The sequence below is a fragment of the Fusarium odoratissimum genome (assembly GCF_000260195.1).
Source record: "Fusarium odoratissimum NRRL 54006 unplaced genomic scaffold supercont1.4, whole genome shotgun sequence".
NCBI classification, from domain to species: domain Eukaryota; kingdom Fungi; phylum Ascomycota; class Sordariomycetes; order Hypocreales; family Nectriaceae; genus Fusarium; species Fusarium odoratissimum.
Genome location: NW_022158690.1, coordinates 1,879,482 through 1,891,931, shown reverse-complemented (window position 1 = coordinate 1,891,931; position 12,450 = coordinate 1,879,482). Strand labels below are relative to the sequence as shown.

Below are 12,450 nucleotides of genomic sequence, written 5' to 3'. Positions count from 1 at the left end.
GCACAAGTACCCGCCGCCATCTCTGTCACTGACTGTACGGAGGCAGGGCCGGTGGGTTCGGACCAGCAAGTACAAGAATTGCAGTGAATTTTCTGGACAACTACAACTTTAAAATATCCATCGTATCATTCTTTTCATATTACCGACCATATCGCGTTCCAACGATGCTTTTTCTTTCCAATCAAGTCTTTGTTGGCTGTTTCAGCGCTCAAAAACGCCGTCCTGATACAGGGCCCCGAAAACTCATGTGGCAGACCCACTAGCGACGACATCCGGCCGGTGCCCCCATTACCGAGAATCACATCGTCAATGTCCACAAAAGTAGCATGGCAAGAACAAAGAAGATATCGGTTTGAAAGAAAGGCTCTTTATCGGCACGCGGTCACTGTAGCGTCTGGGCCTGATCGAACTCTAATCAATACGTTTGCGACGCACCTCCCACAAATTCAGGGAGAATGCCACAGCCTTATGAGGCATATTGGTATCCATTGAGCATCGCCAGCTTGTGACCCGACACATTCAGTATCAATATCACGCTCAATGCGAAGGGAACAAGTCTGACAGACAAGAAAATATTTATATTACGGCCACGTCGTCATGGAGAAGGAGGTATCCGAATGCGGCAGGGCATGGGTGACATTGAAACCAGTCACGCGCTGACTGGCATCATCATATTCCTTGTCCAGTTGTGTGGCTGCCTTTTGTCCCGCTCAATAGCGATGGCATGCCCCTAAAAGTCTGACGGCCACAGAGACAAAAGGCGGGCCCAGAAAAAATCCAATCTGATATCGAACTCTCAATGAACAGGGGTTAGTTAATAATGAGCCGCTTACGAGCCAATCACGAGGAGATGACGTTCAGCACAAACGCCGGGGTCCTGGTCAGGTCATTGCGTGGGGAACCGGGGCACACGATGGATTTGGGTGAGGCTTCAAAAGAGAGTGCCTGGAGTAAGAAACTTGGGCCCTCAGCCCTGAATAAAAAGACTCAGGTGGATTTTGCAAGAACTTAACAGCTTTTTTCTGAGTTATCACTGGCATTCTAAGTCAGGGTTCCGGGTTTTCTTGCTTCTTGAGGTGATGCTAAAAAAAAAAAAAAATGACAGCGACACTTTAATTCACTGGCTTAAACTTACTCTGCACGACCATTATGGCGACTTGCTGTCAACCTTTGGTCGGCGATTGATCAAAAGTATGCTCACATCCGAAACATTGAAAATCGATAACAATTTAATGAATTGCAGAGCGGGTATCTTCCTATTAACGCCAAAAGCAAATAGCCAAGCCACCCTCAGATATCCTCCTCAGCTTCAGCTTCAGCCGCAATATCCTTCTTTGTCCGCCGTTTCTTCTTGAGTAATTTCGTAACCTCCTTCGGTCCCCTTACACGAAGAGTCAACTCCTTCATCATGTCGCTCCAGTTTATCTTGCCACCACAGCTTGGACATGTGCATGATAAGGGAAGCAATGTCTCCTTGGGTTCACCTTTGAGGGCGTGTTTTGACCAGCAGTCGAGATGACCCATTGCTTCGCATCCGTCGTGAGGACACATTGGTTGTAGTCCTTTTCCTGACTCTAGTGCTTCGTGACAGTGGACACAGTTCCCTTCTCGTTCAAACTTCACGACGTTGTGCGCCTTCTCGACGTATGGCTTGATGGGCGCATAATCCAGTGGCAGAGCGTGAATACCCCAGGGCTCAACGGATTTAGTCCCGTTCGACCCTTCATCTGGTGCATAGTCTTCAGTGATCTTAATACCCTCTCGTGGTGTTGTCTCCTTATTCTTTAGCCAATTATCCCAAGCTTTCTTGGGCTCTGGGACAAAAAAGTGCAGGGTAAGTGGCCAGCGTGCAAAACTCGACACACCAACGAGCAAATGAAGATTCGAAACCACAGATCTCAGACTGTGAATAGGCTTCCGGGACTTCCGTTGTCCTTTTTTCCTAGGCGCCCTTGTTGTTATGCGCTCCTCGGTTGATATATGTGTCGTTAAATGAGGGTTCGTTAAAGCCCATCTGTGAAAACTCGGTAAGCCAGAAACTTCATACAACATGACTTGAACGCACTCAAATTTCAGCGCAGCAATCGAACTTGGGAACCCTGTTATAAGTATCATAACCTCCCATGGTCGCAGTGTGTCTTTCGCAGTGCGTACTGCACCGCCTCGAGCTATACCATTGTGCTGATTCAGACGTCTTGGGGGATGGGGCGTTGAGCCTATGTAGATTGATGCATGGCGCTTTGTTGAACGGAGCACGTATACAGCGTAAAGGGCTGGTATCGGTCTTGATAGCTGTGACATGATTGCTGATGATGGAATTGATGGTGATGTTTACTTGGTGTGAGCGTGAGTTGGAGGGGCGATGGAGTCATGACTAATCAAGTCATGATGCCTTGACCCCTTTCACTATCACCAATATTCACGAGTAATGAGACACCCATCATGATCGCGTTAAATTCAATGAATTATGGGCGAGACTCCTGTCTCTGATTTCACCATACAATACAAATACAAATACATCTATAGCAGTCCCTGCTTCTGCAAATCCAAATAAACCTTCTCCGGCATGACATTGCCCTCCCCATCCTCCATCTGGACTACACTTCCCTCATCAACCTTTGTGCGCTTCTTCTCCTTCTGAATCTTCTCCCACAGCTGCAGCGCCTCCTCAATACGGGTAATATCGCGGAACAACGTCGTATTGGTGATGCCCAGACACTTAAGACCATAAATATGTCGCGCTTCATTAAAGTGCTTGTCGAAGGCTCGTCGACCCATGTAGACAAAGTTTCCGCAGATCTCGCAGGGGAATTCGACACCCAGACCGTGAAGACGGTACAGCCAGAAGGGAATTGGCTTGCCGTCCCATGCGAGGGGTAGTTTGAGGGGGTTGTAGATTCGCTCTTCGCCGTCTTCATCTTCGCCCTCGCCGTCGTCTTGAGCTTCTTGAGGTGTGTCCTCGGCGTTGAAGAGGTTCTCGAGTTCTTGGGCGCGCTCACGTTCTGTCATGCCTTGCTTGCGCTCGACGTTGACTCTGGTGTCGCTTCGCTCGGTGCTCATGGCGCTGGCTAGGCGCTTGACTCTGTACTCTCGCTCTGCGACGGCGCGCTCTTTTAGTCGTGTCGCTGAGACGGTTCCGTTTGCGCCGTTGGTTGGCGAGTCTTGCTCCTGTCGTTGTTTTCGCTGCTCGGCAGCCTTGATGTGTTTTCGCCCTGTGAGATGGTTCTTGTAGACATTTTCGTTCTTGAACTCCTTTTGACAGTCCTCGCACCATACAGCTTCTGCTGTGCTGGTCTCCTTTGCAGTGGCGTTGGTTGAATGTGAGCTCTTCTCCCAGCCCTGAATCTCATCCTTGTCCCATGCCGTCTCAAACTCTTGATCGAAGGATGCAAGCACCTTGTCCACGTTTTCCAGCGGTCGTGTACGTCGCATGAAGCTCTCGAGGTACTCTGCTAGTTGTCCAACGTACTTGAAGTACTGATCCGTCAATTTGTTCGCTCGCGTGACTCCGCCATGTCCTGGGGCAAAGTTGTCGAAGTTCTCGAGGTATTGCAGATATGTCAGTCGTCGAACGTTGGGAAGATTGAGGTAGGCCTCGTGGCAGATGTTAAGATCGAAAAATCGTCCATAAGCTTCCTCTCCAGAGAATAGCGTGTCGACAATAGATGGTAGCGGCTCTCCATCTGATCTCTTGATCTGATATCGCTGCTCCGAGTTTTCTGCTTGCTCGTAGGGATATCTCTCGTGGTGTTCACGAACACCTTTGAGCTGCTTGTAGAACTCCGCGAATGGGTCTCCTGTACCGATCTGCTGAATCTCTTGCGATCGGACACCATTTTCGTCTTTGTAGATGTCGAGGAGGTTTTTTGATTGAACCTGGATCTGGTCTAATAATTGGGAAATCTCATGATCTCTGTTGAGGCGATCACGGATCTGAAGAGTCAGTGGGCGATTCATCAAGCGTTTCAAGCTACTCACGTGTCTGGGCTCATCGCGAATGCGATCAGCGATACCTTGTTCCAGACGCTCTAGATCCTCATGGATATAGCGCTGCTCTTCGAGAACGAGCATCCTTGCGAAACTTGACTGCAAAAACTCTCGCGGGTATCACAAATCGGAAATACAATGATCTTCAACTGAATGAAGATGGTAAAGTTGAGGTGAGCTTGATGCTTAAAAAATTACGGAGCCTGTCGCGAGTTTCAGTGGCGTTCAGGCGCGCAATTGCCGACCGAAGAATATCCGGCGCGCGCTGTGTTACGTCTTTGTTCTAAAAGTTGCAGACCAAAACTTTGACCCCGGAAAAATCCCCAACTTCATCGCGAAAGCGTAATTCTTCATTTTACAAATATTCATCAACAACAGACGAAATCATGGCTGAAAGCGCTGGAGGAATTGACCGAAAGGCCGATGAGAGGATGGAATTTTCCACCTCCAAGGAGGTTACGGTCCATCCTACTTTCGAATCGATGTCGCTGAAGGGTATGTCGTGAGGGTCAGTTCTGTGATGTAGCTAATGTTTTGCAGAGAACTTGCTTCGTGGAATTTACGCTTACGGATACGAGTCGCCTTCTGCTGTTCAGTCTCGAGCTATCGTTCAGGTCTGCAAGGGTCGCGACACCATTGCTCAGGCGCAGTCTGGTACCGGAAAGACAGCTACCTTTTCCATCAGTATGCTGCAGGTCATCGATACCGCGGTGCGAGAGACACAAGCTCTTGTTCTGTCACCGACACGAGAATTGGCTACTCAGATTCAATCCGTTGTCATGGCTCTGGGCGACTACATGAACGTGCAATGTCACGCTTGTATTGGAGGCACAAACGTTGGAGAGGATATCCGCAAGCTCGACTACGGTCAACACATCGTCTCAGGCACCCCAGGCCGTGTGGCCGATATGATTCGACGACGACACCTGCGCACCAGACACATCAAGATGCTGGTCCTCGATGAGGCCGATGAGCTTCTTAACAAGGGATTCCGCGAGCAGATCTATGATGTGTACCGATACCTCCCCCCGGCCACTCAAGTCGTGGTCGTCAGTGCCACCCTCCCATACGACGTTCTCGACATGACGACCAAATTCATGACCGATCCCGTTCGCATTCTCGTCAAGCGTGACGAACTGACCCTCGAAGGTCTCAAGCAGTACTTCATCGCCGTCGAGAAGGAGGACTGGAAATTCGACACCCTATGCGATCTCTACGACACCCTTACCATCACGCAAGCCGTCATCTTCTGCAACACCCGACGCAAGGTCGACTGGCTTACCGACAAGATGCGCGAGGCGAACTTTACAGTCAGCAGCATGCACGGCGACATGCCTCAGAAGGAGCGAGACAGCATCATGCAGGATTTCCGACAGGGCAACAGCCGTGTTCTCATCTCGACTGATGTGTGGGCTCGTGGTATCGACGTTCAGCAGGTCAGTTTAGTTATCAACTACGACCTTCCTAGTAACCGTGAGAACTACATCCACCGCATCGGTCGAAGTGGTCGGTTTGGTCGCAAGGGTGTTGCTATCAACTTTGTTACTACCGAAGATGTGCGCATCCTGAGAGACATTGAGTGTAAGTTTTGCCGCTCCTGGTTATGGATGAAGCTGACTTTTTAGTGTACTACTCTACCCAGATCGACGAGATGCCCATGAACGTTGCCGACCTTATTGCATAAGCAAAGAGTCAGTAATTCAGTGACAAGTGCATTCAATCAGGAAGAAAGGACCCGCGTCGAAGAACGTGGTGAAAAGCGTGGAGGAAGGGGGCCGTGTACTATGCTTAGTAGGTTGCCATCTCACATCCATACTCTCTGAACACAACTAATCCAGGCAGATTCAAAGTGCAGCAGAGAACCAGATTGTCGAGAACAAGAGAAGAAGGGGGGCATCAAAAGGACCCTGAACTTTGGGACATGTAGTCAAATAAAATAATTACAAAAATTGATACAGAACAAATGATCCCGTCTTATCAGTCTCGTCGCCCGAAATTTCCTAATCCGTACAAGCACCATCTTTGACGCGTGTGGGCCGAGATGATGATCCTGGTCAATGCCGAAGCCCAATTTTAACGTCCATGCTTTTGTGTGTTATCACGATCAAGATGATGGAGTTTGTTTCTTTTACGTGATGGATTGCTTTTGGAGATCATCGTGAGATCTTCCCCACGGGGTAAAGAGATTGCAACTGTAACATATTGCGAGTTTCGTTGTGCCGGTTGTGTTTTGAGTATAAAGTACACTGTGTTGCTTGACGTTCATTTTAGCTACAGGCACGCATAAGCCCTGTGGACTTAGCTGTAGCTGGTACTCAGCCTCAGCGACGCTGCTCTTCGGCCAACTCAGACTTCAAAGAAGCATATACTAATGCATGAACATTTCTGGTCAAAAACATTTCCTAATCCTTACATAACTTGACATCGACTTACAAATGCCAATGATTCTCGGCCCGGAAATACGAATTTCTATCATAGCTTCACCGACCCATGACCAAGTGTAGTAAATGCTATTCATATTTGCTTGTGCCCTCCCACCAAAGTTCCTCTTCCGTCTTGCGAGGCGGAGGAATATTCTCTGGTAGAATGATCAGGAACGGCGTATCATCCTCATCCCTATTCCACAGCCGCTTCTTCTCAGCATTCTTCGCATCGATCCATGCTTGCGCCGCTGCATTGTCGTACTCGAGATAGACCTCGTCAAACTTGGCTTGGGCTTTACCGAATGCATGGTAGGCCCTGGTGAATGCGGGACTCTATTAGCAGGGGTTAGCGATGGCCTGCGTCAGTTTGTAATGATGTTGTACCTGTCTCAAGAGCCATTCGACGTAGGGCGTGCCGGGGTCGGCTTCGTTGTACTTTTGCTTGGCTTCGTTTTTGGCCTGCTGAGCTGCTTTGGCTGTGTCGAGCCAGTTCTTTCGTGCTTCTTCGTACTGTTCTTTTCCAACTACGGTGTTTGACTCCCGGTTATTCTGACTGTCAGCCATGGTGTTTGTTACAAGGTGTAAAGTAAATCAATGCATGTAAGTAATTGGAACGCTTGAGGGCGTAGAACCTGGGGTAATGAACACAGCTTCATCTTTATACACAGAGCTCTTCAAGCAAAGTTCAATAGACTGTTCTTTCTACGAATGTTTCTCAATAATTCACAACGCATACAGTTAGATGAAAGCTTCTGTTCTCGCTCGTTTCCTAGAAATAGGAATTTACACAAGCCATTTTGGAGGAGTCAGAAAACACAATGCCGTGACAGGTTGTAAGTCATTACATTCTGCAGCTGACAACCCCTACCTTTTCTGTCCCCCATTACCTTCTTAGGAATGTTAAAGCGATAGCTAAGCTCTTCGTAAATTAACAACCAATGACAATCCCCAATGGCTCGTTCTAGATCCAAATGTCTACAACTTCCATCCCCCGCAACCCTTATCAGCTACCCTCCAAACACCCATGAGGTAATTCGACCGTTAGATAAGGCACCAACCCGCCGAGTCACCCGTACAGTCCCTGGAAGCGATCTATTCTCTAGTTGGAAACCCACCCGGAAACCTCCAAATCGCCTGCACTAAACTGAAAAGGGTGTATACTTTGCACGTTGTTCGATGCGGAGGTTTACTAGCGCACGGGCTGGTGTAACATGGGAGTCTGGGGTAAAAGATAAGTGATGGATATATAAGACGGCGATGTCCCGTAGTAGATCACCAAACAATTCAATATCGACTTCGATATCATACTTGATATACATCTTGTTATATATCTTGTTTTGCTTCACTGCCAGAGAATGATCACACCCTTCTACTACACTCATCCGACCATCGACTCAAGCTCTGGCGTACCATGGAGAAAGCAACACAAATGAACCAGGCCGAACGCGATGCTCTCGACCTCGCAGCCCTCGGGCACGAGCAGGCACTCACCCGCAAATTCAGCACCCTGAGCATGCTATCCCTCGCCTTCTGCATTCTCGGCACATGGGCCGTCTGCGCACAATCCCTCGCAACAGGTATCCAGAACGGTGGACCTGTAACTTGTCTCTGGGGCCTTGTCCTCGTCACACTCTGCAATGTGTGTATCGCCATGTCCCTGGGCGAAATGTGCTCTAGCATGCCGTCTGCGCTGGGCCAGGCGCTCTGGGTGGGCAAGCTTTGGAAGACCTCGTGGGGCAGGTTTGCGAGTTATTTGACGGCGTTTATTAGTGTTGTTGGGTGGTGGTGTCTTTCGGCTTCGCAGATTGCGTTTATGGCGGAGTTTGTGTTGTCCATGAAACTCATGTTTGACCCGGAGTGGACGGGGATGAATAATGGGTGGGTTATGTTTCTGGTCTACACTGGGATCAACATCTTATTTACGTTTGTAAACTACGTCGGCTGCCGATCGGAAAAGTTCCTCCCCTGGTTCAACAACTTTGTCGCCGTTGGTTTCGTCGGTCTCTTCATCGCCTTCTGTCTCGCCCTCCCAATCCTAGTTGGAACGAACTCAACTCTCGAGTATCAATCACCGAAATTCGTCTTTGGAACTTGGATCAATGAAACCGGCTGGGCTGATGGCGTGGTTTGGTTTCTTGGACTCGTTCAGTCTGCGTATGCTCTGACTGCATACGATTCTGTTCTTCATATGGTTGAAGAAATCCCCGCGCCTCGACGTAATGCCCCGAGAACAATGGTTCTGGCTATTGTTATGGGCGCCATTTCAGGCTTCATCTTCTTGGTAGCTTGCTTGTTTTGCATCCAAGACCTTGCTACGACTCTGGATGCTCCCTCTGGATTTCCTTTCATCGAGGTTGTTCAGAATGTCGTTGGTCTCAAGGGAGGTGCGGTATTGATCGCTCTCTTCACATTTAACGGATTTGGTCAGGGTGTGTCAATTTTGACCTCAGCGTCAAGACTGACCTGGAGTTTTGCTCGTGATCGAGGTCTTCCATATGGAGATTACTTCGCCTACGTCGACCCCTATTGGCAAGTCCCTGCACGATCTCTGATTCTCCAAGGAGCTTTCATCAACATCCTTGGATTTTTGTACTTCTTCTCAAGCACCACCCTTTCAGCCATTCTGAGTGTCAGCACCATTGCTTTGACAATCTCATACGCTATCCCTATCGCTGTCTTGATGGCCGTTGGTCGAGATAAGTTACCTTCGGGAGGAGAATTTGGTCTTGGAAGATTTGGACCAGCGCTCAACATTATTTCCATCATCTACACTGTCATCACGACTGTATTCTTCTTTTTCCCTGGATCGCCAAACCCAGCCGTTGGGGACATGAACTTTGCTATTGTTGTATTTGGAGTCATGTTGGTCATTGGACTTGGATTCTGGGTTATCAAGGGCCGAAAGTGTTTCTTGAAGATTGAGGATCTGTCTGATAATGTTCTTTATGGACAGGGAGACGATGAACAGACAAGGGCAGAGGAGCTCACGGAGAAGAGATAATTTGCAGATAGCTGACTGAGGAAGGAATACACAACAATCCATTACACAAATCTTTCAAGCTTGTGATTCCGTTACTTTCCATTACGACGATAAGTTATCCAATTGCTCCACGTTCGCCCTTAAAAGAATTCCTTTATCTCAGGATCCGTCATAGTCTTTTCTCTTGCAACGGCTGCCCTCTTAACTTTCTCAACAGTCTCATCATGTTCCTCGCATATTGCCTCCATCAAATTATCCCACTGACCATCTGAAACATAAGATTGCAGGCCTCTATACCAATCAACAAGATCCTGCCGGAAACCGTCCTTATTCCTCTTGATAAGGAGATCAAGAAGTTCTGTTGTGGCCCCTGAGTCTCTATCTTCTATTGCTTCTTGAACATCCCTGAGGGTTGATATATGACGCTCCAAATCGCGTATTAGCAAGTCGAAATAGAGTTTTATGAAGTCCTTTTGTTGATCCTCAGTGGGAATAGTAACTTCAGGCAACTTGTACTCATTAAAGATCCATGTTAAGCAGCCTAGAGGAGTGTCGCCACGGGAGATTTCTCGAAGCTGTGGGTCGATACCCTCAAGGTCTTGTTCTGCAAGGTAATGGACAATATCGAAGTTTAGAGAATAAGCCGTATGATGAAGTATGCCTTCTTGTTTTGAATCGATGGCACAAAGTGATGCGCCTGCCCTAACAAGAGCCCCGAGGACAGGGACATTACCTTTTCGACATACCCTCAATACTGGTGTCCAACCATGTAATTCTTTCGATTCGATATCAGCTCCACAAGCTCGTAGAAGCTCAATTATCTCGTAAATCTCTTCCTGGTCTTCTTGCTTTCCCCATGCAAGGCGCTGCATCGGAATTTCACCATAACGATTCAGCTTTGATGCGGGGGCTCCAGCCTCAAGTAACAACCTGACACAAGCTGAGGATCCTGACTCGACAGCAAAATGCAGCGCAGTTCTCCCTGAAATATCTACCTTTGACCCAATAAGTCTCCGGCACTCAAAATACCCCAAGAGCTTCTGGACCATTGTGTCGTTCCCTTTGCGAGCGGCCATCATGAGGGGGGTCCTGCCCACAACATCTTGTCGATTGATATCAGCCTTGGCCGCGATCAGTTGCTCGAGTCCCAAAAGGTTGTAATACTCAACCGTAATGTGAATTGGAGCGTGTCCGTTTTCGTCGAGTTCGTCAATGGCCCAGGGTTGCTCCCGTAATGCATCCAACAATCCACCTTCTGCTGCCGCTATGTGAACTTTGGTTATGCTCACCTCTTCCCAGTCTTGCACAAAAGAAAGTATTTTGTTTATCACTGTATTAATTGCAGTCCCAGCATCTCTAGTATAATATGGCATTAGTCGGTATCCCATTTCTCTGTCCAGCATCAGCGGTGACCATCATATGCATGTTGTAAAGGGACAAACCTGGATAACCCCTGACTTGGCAATATATTTTCCCACAACTTGAGAAGAATTTCTACGCAATCCGGATTTTGGTTATGCAATGCTACCTGGAGCCCTCGTCAACTAGCTTATCACCCTATTGTACGTCTACTTTACTTACCAATAACAAGGGCCAGGCACTTCCAGCTGTGTCATCTGGAAAGTATACAAACCCCTCTCTGATACGGGTTTCTAGTAGAGATGGGCTAGATATTGTCTTCCATAAGTATTCGTCAAACCCAAGATCTCTTGACTGACGTAAGGAGAAGGTAATATTTGGTCCTCTCGATGCCTGAAACGAAAGGACTCCTGCCCACAGCCAACTTGGAAGGCGAAATTCGAACTCAACGCTGGACTTGCACCTGCATCTGCTTTGGCAATTGGCATCGATTTTTTCATATCGAGTGAGCCACGAAGAGAAGAGGGAGACTACCCATGCACCAGTGTGGTCTCGTCGTCCTCGGTGACATCGACATTGGCATCTCGAGCCACATGAACGTGTGCCGAGGGGTTGGATGGATGACACACTGACGAAGCTCTCCTCTTTGATGACGGTAACGGTCTGATTGGTATTATTTGTCAAGAAGACTTCTGAGGTCTCAGTAAGCCTGTTCTCTTCCATTGCTGGCGGATCTGGCTTGTTGTGAATCGTTGTGCCTTGCGTCCCGGGTTGTAGACTTGTGGTTGAACTTTGCGGCACGGGTTGGGGTCCCTGGAGTAGCCTGGGTAAAGTTTGAGAGATACGGTGAGTCTCTTGCGTATAGCAAGTCAACTGTTGAGCCACGCGGTGAAAGAGACTGTCAATATGTCAGCCCAGGCATAACACAACACAACGAGAACTCACACTTCTTGTCGCACATTTCCCCTATCTACCATAGAAGAAACCCGAAAGGTAATTGCCATGTGCAGATTAGACTTAGCAGCCTGAGCTCTTTCTCGAAGCTCTTCAATCTTGCTTACTTCGGAGAACCATTTGACCTTATCCGTGTATCGCTTCGGATCGTGGGCCTTACGGGAGCGTGAGTACTTCTCCACAATCTCATTAAGCTCTTCCAATAGCTCTTCAAGCTCTTGTATCGTTAAGGAGATTAGTGGGTGTTCTGCGATCCCAAGAAGTCGTTGTGCTGACACCATCTGGCCTGTCTGTTCCCTTGCTTGCATGATGAAGCAGTCAATCATGAGTAACTGTCATTTTTAGAACAATTCATAACCACATTTATCCCGCCAACTCACTTCCTTCCTTAGTTTATCACATTCCCTCTTCATGTCAGAGTTTTGTCGCAGAAAGTCGACAGCTTTGAGTGTCCCTTTGACCGCTTGCGCCAGAGCGATAGAGCTCGCGATAGCTCCGAGAATCTCCATCGCAGAGATTGGGATGGAATATTGATTTGAAAGGCGAAACTTTTCCCAATGTAATACTGCTGTTTGGTTTGTATGGTGAAGAGAGCTCTCAAGCTCGAATCATTGAGGTAAGTGGAAGATGAAAAGTGAAGTTTAGGGAATGCTCTTCTTGACAGCCTAATCAGGCTGTGCTGATTGCGCCTTGTCAATTGGAAAGCGGCACCCAAGTAAGCGCCGCAGAACGCAGCCGATTTCCCGA

The 12,450-nt window shown here is 48.2% G+C and overlaps 6 protein-coding genes across 6 annotated transcripts; 2 read left to right on the top strand and 4 right to left on the bottom strand.

Moving 5' to 3' along the window:
* Positions 1-1,218: 1,218 nt before the first annotated feature.
* Positions 1,219-2,328, bottom strand: FOIG_03846 (uncharacterized protein). Its single transcript, XM_031201872.1, has 2 exons — positions 2,066-2,328; positions 1,219-2,014 (listed from the first exon to the last, which is right to left on the bottom strand). Exons 1-2 carry the CDS (start codon positions 2,299-2,301, stop codon positions 1,291-1,293), a joined length of 960 nt encoding a protein of 319 aa, XP_031069396.1. The 5' UTR covers positions 2,302-2,328; the 3' UTR covers positions 1,219-1,290.
* Positions 2,329-2,434: 106 nt separating this feature from the next.
* On the bottom strand, positions 2,435-4,071 carry FOIG_03845 (uncharacterized protein; the record flags this gene model as incomplete). Its single annotated transcript, XM_031201871.1, has 2 exons — positions 2,435-3,933; positions 3,979-4,071. 2 exons carry the CDS (start codon positions 4,069-4,071, stop codon positions 2,521-2,523), a joined length of 1,506 nt encoding a protein of 501 aa, XP_031069395.1. The 3' UTR covers positions 2,435-2,520.
* Positions 4,072-4,284: 213 nt separating this feature from the next.
* Positions 4,285-6,184, top strand: FOIG_03844 (ATP-dependent RNA helicase FAL1). The gene is made up of 4 exons (XM_031201870.1): positions 4,285-4,482; positions 4,528-5,568; positions 5,613-5,778; positions 5,830-6,184. Exons 1-3 carry the CDS (start codon positions 4,374-4,376, stop codon positions 5,669-5,671), a joined length of 1,209 nt encoding a protein of 402 aa, XP_031069394.1. The 5' UTR covers positions 4,285-4,373; the 3' UTR covers positions 5,672-5,778; positions 5,830-6,184.
* A 313-nt stretch (positions 6,185-6,497) lies between these two features.
* On the bottom strand, positions 6,498-6,974 carry FOIG_03843 (uncharacterized protein; the record flags this gene model as incomplete). Its single annotated transcript, XM_031201869.1, has 2 exons — positions 6,498-6,743; positions 6,795-6,974. The coding sequence occupies 2 exons, from the start codon at positions 6,972-6,974 to the stop codon at positions 6,498-6,500; spliced, it is 426 nt and encodes a 141-aa protein (XP_031069393.1).
* Positions 6,975-7,687: 713 nt separating this feature from the next.
* FOIG_03842 (uncharacterized protein) lies at positions 7,688-9,411 on the top strand (the record flags this gene model as incomplete). Its single annotated transcript, XM_031201868.1, has 1 exon — positions 7,688-9,411. The coding sequence occupies exon 1, from the start codon at positions 7,822-7,824 to the stop codon at positions 9,409-9,411; it is 1,590 nt and encodes a 529-aa protein (XP_031069392.1). The 5' UTR covers positions 7,688-7,821.
* A 100-nt stretch (positions 9,412-9,511) lies between these two features.
* FOIG_03841 (uncharacterized protein) lies at positions 9,512-12,212 on the bottom strand (the record flags this gene model as incomplete). Its single annotated transcript, XM_031201867.1, has 5 exons — positions 9,512-10,782; positions 10,833-10,918; positions 10,972-11,647; positions 11,695-12,035; positions 12,084-12,212. The coding sequence occupies 5 exons, from the start codon at positions 12,210-12,212 to the stop codon at positions 9,531-9,533; spliced, it is 2,484 nt and encodes an 827-aa protein (XP_031069391.1). The 3' UTR covers positions 9,512-9,530.
* Positions 12,213-12,450: the final 238 nt, after the last annotated feature.